Source organism: Cyrtonyx montezumae, unplaced genomic scaffold, assembly GCF_038088225.1.
Source record: "Cyrtonyx montezumae isolate F1298 unplaced genomic scaffold, pur_monq_1.0 scaffold_7, whole genome shotgun sequence".
In the NCBI taxonomy this organism is placed as follows: Eukaryota; Metazoa; Chordata; class Aves; order Galliformes; family Odontophoridae; genus Cyrtonyx; species Cyrtonyx montezumae.
Window position 1 is genome coordinate 14,464,591 of NW_027072078.1, and position 20,288 is coordinate 14,484,878.

The 20,288-nt window shown below is 32.8% G+C and overlaps 1 protein-coding gene across 12 annotated transcripts in view; it reads right to left on the bottom strand.

Moving 5' to 3' along the window:
* The window catches only part of CCDC141 (coiled-coil domain containing 141), a 59,876-nt gene that overhangs the window by 38,147 nt on the left and 1,441 nt on the right, over positions 1-20,288 (bottom strand). For all 12 annotated transcript variants that reach the window (XR_010623105.1, XR_010623104.1, XR_010623106.1 and 9 more), the window contains exons 2-9: positions 19,909-20,031; positions 13,264-13,455; positions 11,518-11,626; positions 11,032-11,285; positions 8,839-8,958; positions 8,306-8,500; positions 3,848-4,011; positions 903-1,044 (exon numbers count right to left, since the gene is read on the bottom strand). Coding sequence is in view for 9 of the 12 variants with exons in the window: in XM_065751218.1 (XP_065607290.1) it covers positions 903-1,044; positions 3,848-4,011; positions 8,306-8,500; positions 8,839-8,958; positions 11,032-11,285; positions 11,518-11,626; positions 13,264-13,455; positions 19,909-20,031 (1,299 nt within the window). In the remaining 3 variants the exon portion in view is untranslated. The remainder of the gene's footprint in view (positions 1-902; positions 1,045-3,847; positions 4,012-8,305; positions 8,501-8,838; positions 8,959-11,031; positions 11,286-11,517; positions 11,627-13,263; positions 13,456-19,908; positions 20,032-20,288) is intronic.

The following is a 20,288-nucleotide window of genomic DNA, read 5'->3' on the forward strand; positions in this document are numbered from 1 at the left end:
GATATCAGCATTTATTTTACTTTCAGCTAAATTCAACGATATTTACATTGTATTCCAATATCATGGGATTTTGCACAGAAAATGTGTTCTAAGGACTTTGTAATTTCAAACTGTCTTCTCATTTGATTCAGAATAGTTCATTATAAGCATCATGCGTATATTATGGAGTATCAGATTACAATCTTTATTATGTCATCAGATCTGATTACTTTTTTTTTTTTTTTTTTTAAGTATTTTCTACACTCTGGGATTTCCTTTAAACAAATCTTGTTAAAATTACTGTTTTGGTTCTGTGGCTTTTTGTCTTAGTTACAGTTTGCATATGGAATCTTATTTCGGAGTTGTACCTATTTCCTCTCTGACAAACCATTAGAAAGATCTGCAGTACTGAAGAGCATTTAACATCTTAAAGAAGGCTACGAATGCTTTAAAGCATATCTTCATGAATTCAAAACTTATTTTACTCTCCTTCAGACTAACTGGAAAATTGCTGCACTTCAGAGTCACCATGCTTATTAACCCTCAGTTTTGCCATAATACTATTTCGTTGTGCTGCAGATGAAAATAAAGACAGGAACAATATAGTAAAGTTGTGAGTCACAGTCTTGTATAAGAATTCCTCACTTCTTTTCAAAGGAACAAATGTTAACAGCTCATTATCTAAGCTTTAACAAAGATAATTGGTAAAATGTTCTCATGGAAAAAAACCTGCATTTTTCAGTACAGATTTATGTTCACTGCTTCTGATAACAGCATTCAGTATTTTAACTTCAGCAGTTTACTCTTCAACAGACCAGTGTACTATTTGTAATTGAGTCAAGTTTAATATTCACATAGTTAAACTATGGAAATGCAATGCATTGGTTGTGAATAAAATAACATGAAAATATGTTACAGTGTACCTTATTTAGATTATCTTCAACCGAGGCAGTCCACTGGTGCTTCTTCAATGTGAATTCTTTATCAACTGGACACTGTCTGATTATTTGATCCTCTTTTTTATTAACATAATCTAAGATTTTCTGAATCCCTATTACCCAAGAGCTAAAATACATAAATGCAACTGTTAGTATTTCTTAGTTTTGCTCAGCAATCAGGCTTTTAATGGCTAAGCAAACAAACATTCTGTTGATTTCTATGACAACAGATATCACAAGAATTTTACGCTGTGACCCTTAGAAGAAAAATTACCAAGAGAAATATTAAAATGAATGCCAAGAAAATCGATAATAAGTGGTACACAGGGTTGACATTTTAAAACAATTTATTGCCAACATAGATTGGCAGTTAGACTCATATGCTGTATATCCTGATCAACTGAGAAATACTTAATCTCATAAATAGTCCCAACAATCAAAGTTACATTACCTAGAAACAAGACCACAAATGAAAAGATCCTAAAAAGAGTAAAAATACACGGCATATCATTTCTACTATAGAGAACAAATGTTTTCTTTGGAATTTACAGTAGGTGAAGAATGTCTCATATATTGTAAGTCAGTATTTCTTTAAAGATGCTACTTTAACAGCAGGTAAACTTATCAATTGACAAAGCAATTGGTGATTTAAAACATTCAGTATCAGATGAGCAATTCATAGTCTGATGTTTGAGGCAATTCTCTTCGAGTTGTGAAGAGATAACTTCATATAATTAAGATCTGAAGTTTTGAAACCCAAAAATCAACGAATTTACTGCTAAAATTTAATCATCATGAGAATTTCTTTCATTAAACAAACATTCAAAATACATTTTTATTTGTTTATTTTTAACATAAGCTTAGTTTTATTCAGATACTTATTCAAGGTTACTTCCTTTGTCCTCTAAAGTTAAAGAAAAAATTCTGCTGGCTTCAAGTAGGACTCAGAGATATATTAAAAATACTTTTTTGCTGCATTCCTAATTTTCTAGATGGCTTTTATTCAAAAACATACAAGCTCCAAAATCAGATTTTCCAGTATTTTTATTTAAAATATTCTAGGGTCTATAAGTACTGCCTTCTATGCTGTTCTTATCCTCTTCCATTGTTGGAGTACAATTTGTATAAAGCTGTAATGTGCTTTAGAAGGATTTGAAAGTATATTTAAGGATGCCACACTGTTTATACATGTAAAGAACAGAGAGATCTCTTCCCTCTTACAAAACATTAACTTTTCTGAGGAAAATTAGCATTCTGGAATATGAACAACTTACCATATTTGCTAACATTACTCACTGTGTAAGTCATTACTAGTCCTGGCTAGATATAAGTAAAACATGTGTCTCATACTGACTGTGCTTACTAGCACTACAGATTGCCCAAGGGATTGTGGAATCTCCATCCTTGAAGGTATTCAAATTTGTTTCTAAGCAATTTGATGTAAGTTGAAAGTTTTGAATAGGAAATGGCACCAAATGATCTACAGAGTACCTTGCCAATATAAATCATTTCATGATTGTAATCATCAAGCTCATACCTAGGCATTTAAAGTATTCCGTTTGTACAAACAGTGTAGCAATACTCATAGCAGTATATGGCAAATTTATTATATTTAGGTCATGAAGTGTGAAGACAGCAGAGAAAAATAGAAAAGCCATAATATTATGTGCTTGCTTTCTTAGAACAGGACTGATGCATATGATGCAACAAGATGTTTGAAATATTAGAGTTATTTATATATTTTTAGTGTTCTTTAGAAGTACTAAAATAATTTTCAAGTAAGATTATGCAATTGACATTAAGTTCCATCTTCCTATGTTAGATAATTTTTACTTTAGCTCTTATTCTTTGCCCTTTTTTTCAAATTATAATGACTTCTGGCAGAAACATTACTTATTTATTTATTTATAGGATATCTTGAGCACTGGAGCAGCACTGTGGCACGCAGGAGGTCTGCCTGTGGCATTATCTGTTCTTACTGAATTTTACCAGCAGCTACTTAAATGGGATAGTTTTGACGAATTCATCCCCTTCTTGATGTATTCTGATATCTTACTGTCCCAATACTCTTTTCTATTTGATCTTTAAGCAAAGTTTAAGACAATTGCTTCTAGTGTGATATGAGAGTATGATCTAGATAATTTTTTTTCAAAGTCATATCTAGAATTTCAGTTGTTACACTGAAGTCTATCCGAAGTTTAAGAATAATTAAGTTACATAAGCATTTAATGAGAAAGTAGATGTTTAGCTGACCACTAGATAGCTACCAACAATGAACATCTGTTCTTTGAAGTAGAACCCATTAGCACAAATGATAATCTGTCTTATTGCACCTATCTGAGAAGTAGATTTAAACCACTAGAACTGATTTTAAACAAAGTTATGATTTACATCAGTGTAAAAACAAACAAACATAAAATGTGCTGTAATTAAAAAAAAGTGATTTGACGTGTGAATTAAGATTACTGAGCAGAGAAACTTCCATACTTTCTCCATTTTGCTTAACATTGCTGTCTCTCATCAAATGTCGTACTAACATAGGAACTAGTTTCAAAACATCTGAAAGGATCACACTAGGCCATGGGAAGTGTTCTTATCAGTTGACATTATTTTGATTAACACATGCATATTTTTTCAAACGGTTCACTAAACCCCTGTTTCTGAATGTCCTAACTTACCAATTCCACTATTTCACACAGTCTTTAAAAGTAGCATGTAATATTCCCAATGTATTTTGTTAAAGTGACTGGCTTGTTTAAATATCAGCGAGAAGATATGAAAGAGAAGTACAGCGAAAACAGTCATTTAGAATCACATCTCTATGCTTAATTGACTTCTTTAGCTGTAAAAAAATCATTTTAATTAGTAGAGTTGAAAAAGAACAGGTAGATACAGAGCAATGCAGCAAATATGAAAAATGAAGGGAATACCTGTGAGAATCTGCTTTCTTAATTAAAGTTTGTCCTTTTTGCAAGGTACTTGCTGTGCAGCCTTTAATTTCTTCCTTCAATTTATCATACTTCATTGACAGGACAGGCAAACTTAAGCCTTCTGAGTTTAAGATTTTAGGGTAATTCTCAAGAACATCAATTGCCTGAAAATAAAATACAACTTTTGTCAATATTTCTATTTAAACATGTCCGCATATGCATTTATATAAACAGATGATCAAAGGTCAAACAATATTTCCCAGTTCTTCAGTTTCCCCATACTTTAGGGGAATAAAAAAATAAAAACCCCATACTTTAAAAAATACTTTAAAAAATACTTTAAAAAATACTTTTAAAAAATACTTTTAAAAAATACTTTTAAAAAAATAAAAACCCCATACTTTAATAACTTTTTAACTTAGGGTGTGATATTGACTCAGTTTTCACAGAATAAAACATATATTTCAACAAGAGTTAATGCAACTATGAGCATGTAATAACACATTGAGATTTTGAGTTTGAATTTCAAACTACTCCTTTTTTATAGCAATTATCAGCATATTGAAACAGAACCAAATGAGCTATAGTAATACTACTAATAGTGTTAGCACTCTGTGGAAGCACGCTCTTAAATGCCTTTGCCAATGCTTTTCCTTTTTAATGTTTTAAACATACTGAATTTGTTTCTAACAAGCAAATCATAAAGCTACTGTTATTAAAAATGTAGGGTTTGATTTTGCAGGCACACAACTCTGATCTTATTACAGTTTTTTTCCTTTAAAACAATAAGCTTCTCATTCAAATATCAGAAGAAAGTGATAGAAGTATTCTGTCTTTTACAGCAGAAAAAAGATAGCAGTTCAATACTCCATTATTAAACCCACTAATAGTAATTTCAGTAAAAACAGAAATGGACCTAAGCCTACTATGCATAATTAGAATCCTATCAGTAACACCATATATTCTTACACAGATATTTTTATGTCTTTAAATACCAGACTAGCTTGAGACACAAATAATGCAAGGCAGCAGACAAGATCTAATAGTATTAATTTCCCACTTAACATACATATTTACTTAACAAAGTAAAAAAATATAACGTTTATAACAAGTACTACACAATATATGTAGATATACGTAAATATATTTAAAAGGAAATCACCAATGAGACTTAAATTCTCACTTCGAAAAACTCAATTTCATGCTCAACTTTTTAATCCAATGAATAACCTTATAGACTGATTGAAAATATAACGCTTTTGAAGTCTCAACTTATCACGGAGAAAAAAAATCTTCCTATAAACAATAAAGCCAAAGGTATAGTAAAATTCTATCTTTTGTCTCAACTTAAAAAAAAAATAATAATTTGTATTTGCCTTAAAAATTTTTGAAAGTTTTTGCATTCTTCCAGATGTAGAACTAGAATTAAGTATGAATTGAATAAAAATTGAAAAGTGAAAATTCACTGAGACTCACAAGGGACAATATGATCCAGCTTGCTCCAACATATTACATATGAATGTAGTAGCTGAGAATGAAGTCCTTATTATTGACTCAATATACCAAGTGTAGATGCGTGAGAGAATTCAGACAGCTGAAATCTAACTCATCAGAAATTTTCGAAAATAAAGAAAACAATGAGTAAAGTTATTCTAAAAGTACTAGCACTTAATATTTAACTAGGTTGACAACAAATGTTAAGAAAGTGTCTTTTAGTCTTGCCAAGCAATGTGGAAATTTAAAGTGAAACCTTAAGGTTTATTTTAATGCCAGTGCTACCTGTTTATCAAAGAGTAACTTGAGCAGTATGGCAACTGGCCAAGAGTATGTTAGAAAATGGAGGAAAAAAATTGTGTTTTCTTCAAGTTCTCTTCCTAAACATAATTGCATGTTCTTTATGTATATCAGTCAACATCTCAAAAAATAATAGAAAAATTCTATTTGTTGCACTACCTTCCTTCTGATCAACTAAAGGCTGCTATCACAAATAAAGATTTATGATTCCTCATATTCAACTTCACTTTTAAGTGAGAGCAAGACATTATCTTGATTGACTTTTCCCATAGCAGCTGCAGTACTCATTGGCAGTCCTATACCCTCTCCTGTTCTGCACAGAAAGCAATACCATGTCCTAATTCAGTCTTTCAAAAGCTCAAATAAATCAACATCAAACAATGTGCACAAAGACAGCCTTCTACCTCTATCTCACTCTCTTTTCAAGGTTAGCATACCTACTGTTTTGTAATAGATTATGGGATAGCATAGGCAACAATATGAAAAAAGCATCAGATCTACCTGAAACTGTGGTACAAGAACATAAATTAAATGATATATTTTCTAAGAAATTGTCTAATTGACCTGAATAGCTGACAACACAAGTATTTTGCAGCTTATATTCAATGCAGAAGCAGAAGGGTTATAATAAGCGATCAAAATGCTTAACAGTAATGATATGATGTTGTATGTTTGTTTTTTTTTAATTTTCATTCTGGTATGTAAAGTTACAGATAATGAAAACCTTAAAAGCTATAATAAAAAGTAACATCAATGTTCTGAAAATAACGACTGTAATTTCTGCAAGACAAAATAATTACTAAGCCATTTGGAGAATTTCTTTCCACTAAAACTACCACATAAATTCAGGTATCTTTTTGAAAGAACTACAGTTTCACTCCAGCTTTTCTGCTTAATTTTTACCTTGATCATTTTTCATGGTTGAGATTCATATTATTTCACACTACTATAATGTATATATACATACACACATCAATCATGCCATTCACAATTCCCAGTCAGTTTTTGTGGCTGTTGAATTACAAAACATGAACACCGAATTTGGCTTGTTTTTCGCTTTAATAACTTGATTTTTTAAAAAAGATAAACATATATTCTTCAGCCACTTATCATGGTTTTGGGATGTTCTAGGGGAAGTGAAGGGATACAGTCCCTTTGTATATCCTCTGATTCTCTACCAACATCTGGCTCTGCATAGTTGTCTTGCTTTCAAAATCCCATGTCTTCTATTGCTTCTCTGTAGTTTTTTTCTGCTTTGCTAATTACCAAGACCAAAAGAAAGTAAAACACCTCTACTTGTGTTTTATATACCTGCATCTAGAAGCAGAAACAGAGTAAGTTTCGTCAGATCATGCAGATGTGTATTACAAGCCCCAAAGCTGTATGCAGAGAGTACTCCTGCTGTAAGTCCCCCCTGGCATGTTTCCATTAAAGCTCTATAAAATGATTTCTTTTATTATTATTTTGGACACTGGAGGAACAAAGGCATCATCGATAGTTAGAAGCGTATTTGGCCTGGAGTTCTAAATCATAAGTTGCATTTTGTAGTAACGTGTGCCCAAGCATGGGATGCTCCTCAGCTAACTAGAAACGTGTCTGTGCATACTGAGCTCAGTTAAAACCTTACTTATTATTTAAAGCTGTCCAAGTAAATGTTCTCAAGCTTTTGCCCTATCAAAGTAATGTCTGTCTATTCCAGGTGTAATATCCCAAGATATCTCAGAGGACACATACATATAGATCCCAGTGCAGAAAGTCAAACTGAAGACAACCACACAAAAAATGATTGATAAAAGGAAAGCTTCACAAACACCTACTGAGGAGTGTGCAAGACCAGAAAAGAGCCATAGAGCTTACCAAAATGGAGGCAAAGGCATACCACAACTTAAAACACAAACACGAAGTGTTGAGCAGACACACAAGATCTAGTGATTCTGATAGGTATATCTGTCAAGCACAGGTCTGCATTCTGAAAAGATGCTGCCTTTGTTTTCAAAGCAGTAACCAGCAGGTTTTGCCTTGTTAGCACCTGCCCTTCTCAGTTTCCTCATTATAAATGAGATTAAGATCAGACATATCAGAACAAAAGATCTGTAAATAATAAATAAGTAATATTTAAATATAGTAAATATTTAAATCCTAAATATTGCTTCCATGTTTTTTAAACAAACTGTTTGAAGGAATGTATCACAGGTTGAAAGAGAAATGATTACAGCCCCACCTGGTGCTCAAAACAAAAATTAGTGGAGCCAAGGCCTTAAGGTTGTTTTGTCAACATATGTAATATATACATTAAGTATGTTGTTGGAAATGATATGCTCTACAAGGCTTCTATAAATGATCTAGAAACAACATGTTTTAAAAATTACATAAAACAATTTGCTCTTTAGACATCATAAAATAAAACATCAGTTAGAAAAGTTAGTAACTAAAAAGATTCTGGAGAAAAATTTGTATTATTAATTCTACTAGATGAACATACCTGTGAAGGACAGGTTTATTGTAATATTGAAAAAGAAAGATGAAACATTTTAGGTAGGGTTTTAAATTTTAAGCTAATATTCCATTTCAAATTGTTTGTTTTGCAAAATCCCCAATCTCAGTCCAGAAGAGAAAACAAATTTTTGGAGGACCACAGTACTACAGGCTTAGCATTTTACCAACCTTGCCAGCCATATTAAAAAAGTCATTAGCTTCCTCTAATAAGGCTTTCCTCTTCTCCATATGGCAACTCACTTCCTCTCGCAGCAGATGGATTTTCTGATTTGAAAGGTTTAAATGTTCTTTTTCTGTATAGTCCTCTGAAAGCAAGATCTTCAGTGCTTCAGCCTCTAGTTGTTCCACAGTGGAGTTCCATTCCTAATAGGAAAAGTTCAGTTTTAATCAACTACACATAGGAAAGTAGTGTACCTTTACAATAATCATGTAAACATTGCATTTACAGGGCTGAAACGTATAATCTTTTGAATCTTTCTTCCAGGAAAATTTTCTCAGCAAATTATGTTTCAACACAGTTATCAGCAGTGGCATATTACGTTCTTTGACAGTGTTTCACAGGCAGAAGGAGTCACCGTCTCAGACATATATATTTACCCTATGTATATATACTGTGTATCTACTCACACAGTAAATGCTTGAGTTCATGTTTTCCTATTATTTTTAAATTCAATTCACTAATCAAATATCTTATTTCTTACTTTCACTCTCACTTCCATTTCTTTATACTCTTGAAGTAACTCTTCATTTTCCAATAATGATGAACCTAGGTTTAGCTTGTGAATATAATCTCTGATGTTTTTCTTGTACCAAGATGTTACCTAGATAAATAATATAAAGAATTATCAGTCAGTGAAAGATTTGGGAAGTCTCTGTCTACTCTTTAGGATACGTACAAGAAAGTTTCATCTACAAAAAGCCCAATTTATATTATTTTCATTTTTAATTCCTAATATTCACGCCTTTATTCAAATATTCACATTTGTTTTATCTTAATGTTAATAAAAGCAGAATAGGAGGGTCATGGTGAAAAAAAAAACACCTATTGAAATATATGTAACAAATCAAGGACAAAAAAGCATTTTCAGAGGAACTTCAGACAGCATTAAACAACCATGTACACATTTTCCTTCAAACCATGCAAGCAAACTGTGCTTTTGTTTTAGCTACTGAAGCTCTATGATGTGTACAGCTATTGGAAAAAATCAACAAGGATTGCACCGTGGGCAGATGTAGGTCACATATAGACAATTCTCTCCATCTCTGTTGATGCATTAGCTACAGTGATGGATTTCTACTCTCATAATCTGCAAGGCCAAATGTGTAAGTGCACATGTTTTTATCAGTTGTTAAAATGAAAGTCTTTATTTTTGATAACAGAAATAGGCTTTCAGGCAAATGAACAATAGAAATTTTCAATATCCCATTAAATTAAAATATTGCAGGCAATTAAGATCATAAACATATTAATTTACTATGAAATGATCACTAAGGAAAAAGAATTCCCTGCATTTGCTTAGGTAAGATGCAGTGACATACTTTAAGTCATTGACCTACAATACTTGCTTGGAAACCAGAGGGATAACTTTTGCATAAAGTCTCTTAAAGTTAATTTCCCAGTGTTTGTATTTAAATATAAACATATTATTTTTCCCACGGTACAGGCATTACATCAGGCTTGATACTGGAAAAGGCTAAACATTATACTCCAGTAAGCATGTAATTAAACCTATGTGAATTTGACCCTAGAGTATATTAGCCTCAGCCTGGATGCAGGCAGGAGCTATAAGGAAGTTAACTATCGGGTCCTTCTCTATCGATGATCAATCAGAAAACTTGTCAGCAGATAACAGTTTCTATTCTTATTTTTCATGATGTAAGCACCTACATAGCAGGAAAAAGAAACATCCACAAAGAAAACTCATTGCATAGTATTTTCAACCGTACCCAAATTAGGATGAATTTAGTGACTCCCAAACACCATCTGGTTATCTTCCTGCTGTTTACTTACTCCCTTGCTTGAGGAGGGTAAGTAGAAATCTAAGGTAAATTTCATGAATTCATGTGATATTTACCATCACAGACAATGGGAATTTTTTCTGAAGTGTTCTTTGCTCCGAAAGTCCTGCACATATTTATATCTTACTCTTCATCAGACAACTATTTCCATTTTCCATCTAAATGTTACTCTACATTTCAATACTATGTGGTAACACTTGTAAAGTCAGGTAGTACGTTTTAATACAAAGAATTATTATTATTATTATTTTGCAAAATGCAACATTTTAAAACTGCTGAGTTATACTGATACTGAACAATCAGATGCAGCTGCTGCAAACTTATCAGAATTTACAAAACTGGGGAAAAAAAGACTTTTTTATGGGACAGAAATACAATGATTTAGCATCACTACTAAATGCGACAATACATAACTAAAATGTAAAGCAATGTAACTAAATGTAACAATAGCAACATGTATGTTTAAGCTGTCACTAGATGGCTTTGCATTACAAAATTAAATTACAAAATGGATACAGCCTCCTATGTTGTAGTTTGTTTTCTATCATCCCCATTTAAGCTTTTAAGAGAAGCTTTTTTTTTCTTAATTATTACTGAAAGATCCCCCTTCTCAGAGTTTGGTTTGAAGTGTCTCATTTAGAAATTTACAGAAGGGATCCACGTGATGAGAATATTGCTTTTGAAAACATCCAAAATAAATTGTGAGGATGTCGTCTTCATAAAGTCAAATATCTGAAAGTTAGAATCTCATCAAATAGAAATGGCTTAGAGACACTGGATCGATAAATAAGTTTCCTTTCCGTAATATTCTACTGTGAAACAGGTCCTGGAATTATTATTTTTACTGTGACTTGCCTTAGTATGATGTGCCTTACCTGGTTCTCTTCTTGATGCCACAGAAAAATCTGTAGAACCTGCTCTAGACCATGACGTTGATGCTTAAGAAACCTGTCTAGTTGTCTTCGCCTGTCTTGTAGCAGTTCAAGGAGACTGTCAATTTTCAAGCAGCTGCTCTGGGCTCCCTGAATCAGCTCAGGATTTGCATTTGGTCCCTCACGTTTGAATTCTTCGATGAATTCAGTTAGCTCATGGCTTTTGTTCAAAAGTGCAAGTGATTTTTCTAAGAGCTCTGTAAGAATAGAAGTTCATAGGTGGGGAAAAAAAAGCAAAACAAAAAACACTATGTACTTTGTAAATATAGTACTGTTATTGTAATATACAATTTCAATATTATTTAAATTTCTTTTCCATATTTTGCCTAAGATAGAAAAAATACACAAAGGTATAAAGGAATACATAAAGGAAACAAAATTATCCTTCAAGAAAGCACACAAACACACCTTGTCAGAAGAATACTGTACCTTTTGTATGATGCTCCTGTTGCAGAAGGAGTCCTCTTAACGTGTCAATATTGTCAAATTCTTGAGCATTTTTCAAGAAATCTTCAACTTGGTCAATTTTAATAGCAAACTGCATTAGAAAAACAAAGTGTGGAAGGAAGCACAGTAAAATTGTCTTCCATAGAAACAAACTGCAATCCTTAACCCAGGAATATAATCTCTATTACAGAGCAAAGTCATCTTAAGTCCTTGGAAAAATGGCATATTTTACTGATCCTACAGATTCTTAGTGCCTTTTCTATTGGAGTTCTTACTGATTTAATTGATCCAAAATTCATTTATCATACTCGGAAACTAGTTTGGCACTTTGTATGAGTACTTCAGACAGAATCTAGAAACATATTTAGCCAATCCTTATCAGTTATATTGCTTCTTTTCAACAGTTAAGAAAACAGTGTAGTTCATTCTTCTATTTCAGTGCAATAAAAGATGTTGAAACATACAATGAAATTAAGGAAAATTAAAAGCCTTCAGCTTTTTCTACCATTTCTAATTTTCCAGATTTTCCTCTCTTGATCTCCATGTTATAAAAGAAATTTGTCAGGCACCAGCATTTGGGATTTTATTTTTAATTCTCATTAAAGAGTACCCTTGAGATACTGTTCACTTTCCATCACAGTGTAACAAAGATTTCCATTGACACATATTGATATTTAAAGAAAAACCTATCCATAAGAAGTTTGAGTAATTCCTATTTAAATCAACTTTGCATTTCTTCTTTTCACCTAAATGTAATGGGTATGATCTGTACTACTCTCCAGCTGCAGCATTTTGCAGCAGGGATTTAGTCAACCTCTGCTGATACAGAATTTTACAGTGCTATGTATGCTACCAGACATTTCTTTCTATAATTACACATAGCCAGGGCACAACAATTAGTAAGCCAATTGTTGATCTTACAGAATTTCCCTTGGAGCTCTTTAGACAGATAGCAGTAAAATATTTGTTTCTTTAATTTATATGTGGCCCTTAGCCACTGTTGAAAAAGAAATGTCAAAGGGATTTATTAAACAATTTAAGCTCCAACAACGTGGAGATAATCGAAGGCAGGGAGCTACATAGTATAACTCTGCTTTAGCATCTTTTGTGTAGATGATTTAGGATAAGAGCTCAATAAAGAATGGGGGAAAACAAAAAACATTTTGAAATCTGACTCCAGACATAGTTTAGACACAGAAGTCTGAAGTAGACTGTCAAGTTACACTAATATTTCATTTGAAAGTATAATTACAGAAATAAAATATATTATTTTAACTGTTTGTATATTACAGTTTAAAACATTCAGTGTCTAATCATTACTAAGTATTAAAAAAGACATTTGAGAATTTAACTCTTTCAGTTATGAACATTTGAATCAGTGATTGAAAGAAACTCTGGAGCACAACCAGTGAATTATGCAGTTAAGGTTTTTGTCCAGTTAAATTTTTCACTGCCACTTTTTTTGTCAAGTACAAATATTGGAAAAATCATGATAATGATCATTCTTAAAGCCCACATACTTTTGCTCAATTTCACCCATAAGAAAGAGAAATCTAAGCAAAAAGAGAAAAAAGGAAAATGGATAAAGATGATATCATTTTCTTAATTCAATTTATAGGGATGCAATAACCGTGTATATCACATATAACAGAGAGGAAACACAGTGAAAAGATATCATGTAAGATGTGGGAGGATTCCAATTAAGAATCATGAGATTTAAATACAAACCTCCAGAGCATTTTCAAAGAACGCTGAAGTAAGTTCCAGAAGTGCCTGTCTCTTCTCTAACATAATGATGAGGGCATCCCATGCATCCCCAAGCGTCTCTGCCATGGCATCGTACACTTGACTTCTCTCCTTGTTCTCCTCAGCAGTCTTGTCTGCTTCATGCAGCAGGTCCCACACCTGATCTTCCAAAGCCTGAGAAGGTAAAAAAGGAAATCTGTAAATTGATTCTAAAACACTACGCTGATATCAGGATACCTTTTCTGTGGATCTGAAATTGTACACAAGGCTCTTGTGCTCTATTTCCAGTCCGTAGTTGTTGTAGCATGTTTCACTGCCAGTTTCTGAATTTCTCCTGCATTTAAGAGGCAACAGTTACATCAAATTTCATTTAAAAGGAAGTGCTAAGATATAATGATAATCTATAAAATTTAGATTCAAAGTCTTTTATATCTACTTGAACATAGATCTTCTAAAAGCAGAAGAAATGCAGATGATTTGGATCTTCTTTCATATGTCATCATATTCTATATACACCATAAGGAAAAGCAAAAAAGTTCAAAGCTTTAGAATTTTTTCAGTCTCCGATGACTTCAATATTATCCTCAAAAAGTGTAGTTTGAACACATTCATGTATTTTCCAAAAGACACCAGTTACAGGCGATGTCTCAAGCAGAGCTTGCTGCACTGCCAATGTTGTACACCAAATAATAAATTAAAAATAATAATAATAAAAAATAATTCTTCTGTATTTCATTCCCTTTAATAATGTCATCACAACAAAGATAACCACTGGGCCAATTCCAGCTGGCAATAAAATCTTTAGTGTCAAGAAAATTGATGAGTATTTGTTGTATGATCTTTTTTTCCTCCTCCCTCAGATCTTCATCATAGACATAAATTAATAAAGTATCGATATCTGCTGTTCTTACAGATGTTATCAGAAAAATACTTAATGGAAAAATATATATGCATTAGTCAAATTCAAATCCATATTAAATCATTAATGACATAAAGACTAAGAAACTGAAAAGTTTGAAATTCTCCTGGCAGTTCAACTTCTTAGCTGGAAGAAACTCATTAGTTCCCTCTCACAGCAGCACTGAGGTAATAGCAATTATAAATTAAGGGATTTTTATTCTTTTATTTATAGAAACGTAAAGATTATTTAGAGTAATTTAATTCTCTTAGGAAAGAAATTTGAATTTTTCTTGGCTTTACCAAAACCCGATATGCGAAAGATATATCTGCAAACTGCAATGGCAAAACAGGCATAAAACAAACCCATCCCAATATGAATTACATAGAAAAGCCATTGCTAGCAGCAGCATGAATGTATACTTAGTGATAACCCAACAAAATCCAGTGTTCTAGAGAAAAAGACACACACTTCATTTTCTGCATACCAGAAATGGGAATTCATGCTTTCCTCTCCTTCAGTGAACCTAGACCTGTTCTGTTGAAACCGTCCTGATTGCCTTATAAGAGATCAAATCTCCTAAATGATACTTAAGCTATATTTAATTAGAAAACTAATTAAAACATATTCAAAATGATGGATACTGCCACTCTAATGTAACTATTGATGGCAACTGCATTATATTTAGATTATACCGTAAGAGTCAGACAAGGAAAAGCAACAGGCCTTCAAAATCTACTCCAAAATACTGCAGCTGTCTTGTATTCAAGAGAAATTATCTGATGATATAAACTCAGGGTTGATGCAATTTTTTTCCCCACTAAAAATTATTATTAATAGAAATAACAAAATGGCTCTGACTCATGGTAATTTTTAAACAACAGAAATTATATGTTTGAACTATTAAATAAAATATAAAAACCAGCTTCATCAAAATGATGATACTGGTCAATTAAGGAACTAAGCTCAAGAAAGTTTTAAACAAAAAATGATCTTTCGCTGCAGTCTTCAGGACAAATCTTTGAAATCTTTTTTGCTTTTCCTTTCATTGGTTTGCATCGCTATTTGTCAATTACTCTCATGCTGTCAAATCTATAAAATCAGGCTGCCCAGTAATGCTGGATTTTACTAAATATATACAAAATCTCTTCAGAGCCAACAAAGCTTTAGTTCTTCATTCAACCTTAAGAATAAGATAAAGACCAAATGCTGAATATCACGTATTATCTGTGTTGAATTAATCTTGCTCATAGATTTAAAGGCAGTTTGTTTTGTTTCCCAGGACACAAAGAAGAAAAAAATAGTCTTCTGACAGACTTCAGGAAGCTTAAAGGCCAAAGTGGAGAATAGGGCAAATTAAAACACAGAGCATGTTACCAGAGAGATTTCTAAATCCCTGTGCCACTTTAGTCCCCTTGCTAAACAAACATTTCTTATAGAATAAAAAAAACCATCATGATAGAAGAATGAAATAAATACATAAAGTTGCAGTAAAAAATCATTAGGTAGCACTTATCTCATTCCTAAACTTACTGTTCTGTATCTCAAAAATTTAAGACTGAAAGAACTGAAAAAAGTGTTTACTGAATCTTAACTTTCGCCCCTTTTTATAATCACTTGCAAAAAAGCATCACTGTCATATGATGAAGAACTTTGCAGCTAATTACACTGTTGGGCACCTCAATAATTATGTGTAAACAGCGCAGATCAGATTAACAAATATATTCCATTATTTACTGAAAAATAATCTTTATGAATTTATTTTTACTCTAAGTGGAAGATATAAATTAATTACTTTAAAAAGAATTAAATGCTCCCATACCTGTTACATCACTGCTCATTGAAGTATGGAAGTTTTTAAATTGTTTCACATGGATATTAGCATATGAATTATTGTTTGGGAATTTATGCTCTGTGAATCAAAGTAAACAAATTAATAAGCAGGAATCTTCAGGTACATGAGCCAAATTAATAACAATGTTGATTTTGAAATAAAGCTTGGATTTAATTCTGTTTTGGAGGACTCTTTCCACAGACAATTCCATGATAAAAAGCAGAACTCTGGAGACAAAGCAAGAATGCTGCTGCTTGTCCTAGTGGGGATTTTAACACTGACATAACCAAAGGCATGCCAAAGGATACATACTTTTTTTTTTTAATCAATCCAGAAAACAGTAATATTGAGAGACTGATACAATGAGGCAGCATCTAATTTCCAAGAAGAGATTGCGTTGGAAACCACTGAATTACAAATAACAGAAGAAATGCAGAGAAAGATTTGCATACAGTGTAATCAATATTATTTTACCACTGGAAATTTAATTTTCAACTTTTTTTTCATTTACAAAAGACAAAGACCTGATGAAGGTGATCTAAATCATGGATGAAGAGAATGACATGAATGAGACTTGCATGAAATTATAGAATTTAATGTACTTTTTTTCCTTTTAGACACATGCTAACACTGTTGAGTCAATAATAGAATCCTGGAACTGAAATGTGATTACATTCCTTTTCCTGTAGCACCAGAGGTACTGTAAACTGATTACAGGTCACTGTGCCAAATTTTGTCCCTTCCTGACACCTGCAAAACTTCAACTTACAAAGCTGAAAAAAGAATTTGGCTTGAATATTTTGAAACTACTTATGAAACTTTTATTGTGAAATTAGACTTATGAATTTAAAAATGAAAAAAAAAATTCAACCAGAATGACGTTCCTGTATAACATGCATAAAAACAATGTATTTCTGCCTGCCAGCAAGGTCAAATATTCCATAGGTTCTTGAGCACTGACTCAATAAAATTGTTTCACATCAATCCTAATTCACAGGCTCACTAGAACTAGTTTCACTTCCAAATCTTTGCTGGCCCATGAGTTTTCATCTGTCCTGTACTTAAGCTTATTTTAAAATCTGATTGAATTAGTAACCAAGGCAAATTTAAGCACATGGGTAACCAGTATTAGTATCTGACTATCAGGAAACATTCACTTTGTGCTTTTTTTATTAATACAATGGCAGGAAAAAAAACCTACTAAACAATCAAACAAAAGAACATTCACAGATATCACAGTGTTTTCCTCTAAATTCTGATGACTGAAAAATTCTACAACAGTTGCAACCATGCCTTGGGGATCCAAAAGGATCAGTTCTTAACTAGACTGTTTCAACTTATACACTATTCACAGCTCCAGTATTTAACAATATGAAGATTCCACCCTCCCTTCTTTTTAATGCACTATAGAAAAAAAGATTTTTATTCTTGCTAATACTGTAAATTTCTAATAATTTGAAACATTACAGGCAGTAAAAAGTGATGAAGCAGCTTTTCACATTCATCAAAGGTTAAACATTGAAACAGTCATCATTAGGATAATATTAGATGCAAGACATCTACTATTTTGAATTAAAAGTACTTGTCTAATGGATACCTTCTGTTTCATACATATGCTGCCCTAATAAGATATTTCATATTTGCTCTACAGAACAGTAGGAGGGGTAATTGTACCTGAGCACAAGACCTTAGCTTCATCTTTATCTTTTTTAGACTATAAAGCATTCCAAAGGCCAAGACCTAATTAAGAGCAAAAGTACATTTAAGTTATAAGTTACTATAGACTACTGCCACGGAATGCAGGGTTCTGAAATGATTGCTCTCGAGCGGGGAAGCATGACTGGACCCAATACGAGTGATCAGGCTTCAGTTTACTGCTGGCGATACCTGACTTATATAGTTCTCTTGAGAATAGCACACAATCATTGGCTAAGAGCCTTGAAGAAAAAACAACTTTAAAACAACTCCCAACAATTAGCAGTGAGAAACACATTCTGGAGGAGGAGACCTTTGATATCATCCTAAACCTAAAAAAAACAGGCAGGAATGCGTTGGTGGCAGATGTGAAAGGCAGTGCTAGCAGGGCATCCCCTGCTTCAAAGTGCACTTTTCCTCTCCCGCTTGCCATCGACCATCTCCTGCTTTTACTTTTCTCGAGGTTCACACAGTGTAGTTTCCTTTGAGCACCATATCAGCGTGGCCAGTGCACAACACAGAGCCCAAAGGGAACACCTGCTAGCTAAACAGAATAGACTACCAAGGACAGCTTACTCTAAAAAATACCTATAGTTACAATTATCAGCAGTCCTGTGAGGCCTTCTTCACTGAAGGCAGGCTGAGCAACATAATCACAGAAGTTTCCCATAGACGTCTTGGCAGCTTGGGTTGCTCAGCTGAAGCAGTTCATGTCTGCCTTGAGTTGTTTATCACTTGGCCCAGGGACATCGTGACCTCCTATCAACATCCAATATTTTTCCATGAGTATATAGTCTGTGCTGCTGTGCAAACTATGCTCGTACATATCACCGCGACCTCCCTGCTCCTGCAGCCATTCACCAACAGATTAACATTGAAAGAGCAAGCTCAAACATGTTAGTCAATTAATATATAATAAATTGTAGTCTAAATGAAATAATAAGAAAAACTGCATTGGATAAGGCACCTGGGACATTGTTTTGTCATTAGTATGATTTATTATTGCTTAAATTTATGAAATTATACCATGGGTAAAATGTTTAATAGAATTACTGGACACCATCAAAAACATCTAACCATCTAAATACCACCTTACAAGTGTAATTTTCAGTCATCTTTCCCATCCACAATTTCAAATACTTTATCTTCTCATAAAAAAATTAAATGTTAATCTCCATAGTTCTTGGAGACCAAAACATTACTACCTCTTAACTATCTTAGCACAATTTATGCATATTCGTGAACTGTTCAGTGAAATGTTCAGTGGGGGGAAAAAAAACCCCACTATAATCAATACTTGTAAGAACTTTTGCTTTTCTTTCCCACTTTTATTTATTTATTGTAACTATTAGAAGACAAACCAGCTTCCCCATATAGCCAGTGTACTACAAGCTCAGCTCATTCTGAGTTGTTCAGACAGAATACAGTTCCTTGATCCAAGAATGCCAGTGTTAGATGGCAATAAAGATGAGGCACTTGCAGAAATAAAGACAGTAGAACTATCCTCTATGTTATCTAGTGGTTTGGGTTTTTTTCCTATATTTTCCTCCTTAGTACTGTTTTTCTTCATATTATACAAATTCAATACTATGTACTGTGTTAGATTATATTCTCAACATATGGTATTAAACTTTTCCACAAAGTATGTCACTGCATCCAGATTCTGCACTCAAAAATGCTATAATCTGATTTTAACTCTGTTAATTAGCTAAAATCTTCTTATTTAAAGACAAGTAATACCCGATGTAACAGTTTCATTTTTATCATAACTTATTTTCAATTAATATTCAATGAAAACACACCTCAAGTATCTAGTTCATACTTGCAAAATTCTTTGATATGTTTACAACTGTTATTATATACTAATCCAACTTTACACATCATTGCAGAATAAATAAATATAACATTTCAATACATTTAGCAGTTACTGAAGACTATAGGAATTTTTCACTTGCCAGTGAAGTGGAAAAAGTACTGCATCTTTGCTGCAGTTTTCGGAAAACAATAGTTATCACTGAGCATATTTTTTCAGTGCAGAGGCTTAAATTTGATCTACTACACTGACAAACAAAACTGTATTTTCTGCATGAAGTTATCTAACAAACATCATCACAACAAGAGTCCTCATGCATCTATGTCACCTATTCCATCTGAACTATAATGACTTATAATGTTATTGTGTTGCTTTATCATGTCTTACCTTAAGTTTAGTGAGGAGGAGTTCATGATCTTGTAGTAATTTTTTAGTTTCATCTTGATTGCTTCCAATTTCTAACAAATTTGGTGTTGATTCAGCCAGCTGAAGCTTCATCCATTTTCCACACTGTAATAAGTGAACAGGCTTGAGGTGAACAGGCTTCAGAAAACAAAACAAAAAAGCCTTTCCTTCCTTTATTTACTCGCGTATACTCTCCGTTCGCACATACTCACACATGACAGAATCACAGAATTTTAGGGGTTTCTGGGATTTTGGTTTTTCCTGTGAAAATTAAGGTTATCACAATGAACCAAAAAGATTTCTCCAACTTATCTCACATTTCAGCTGAAGACTGTGTAAATAGTTAAGAAAACTCGGAGGAA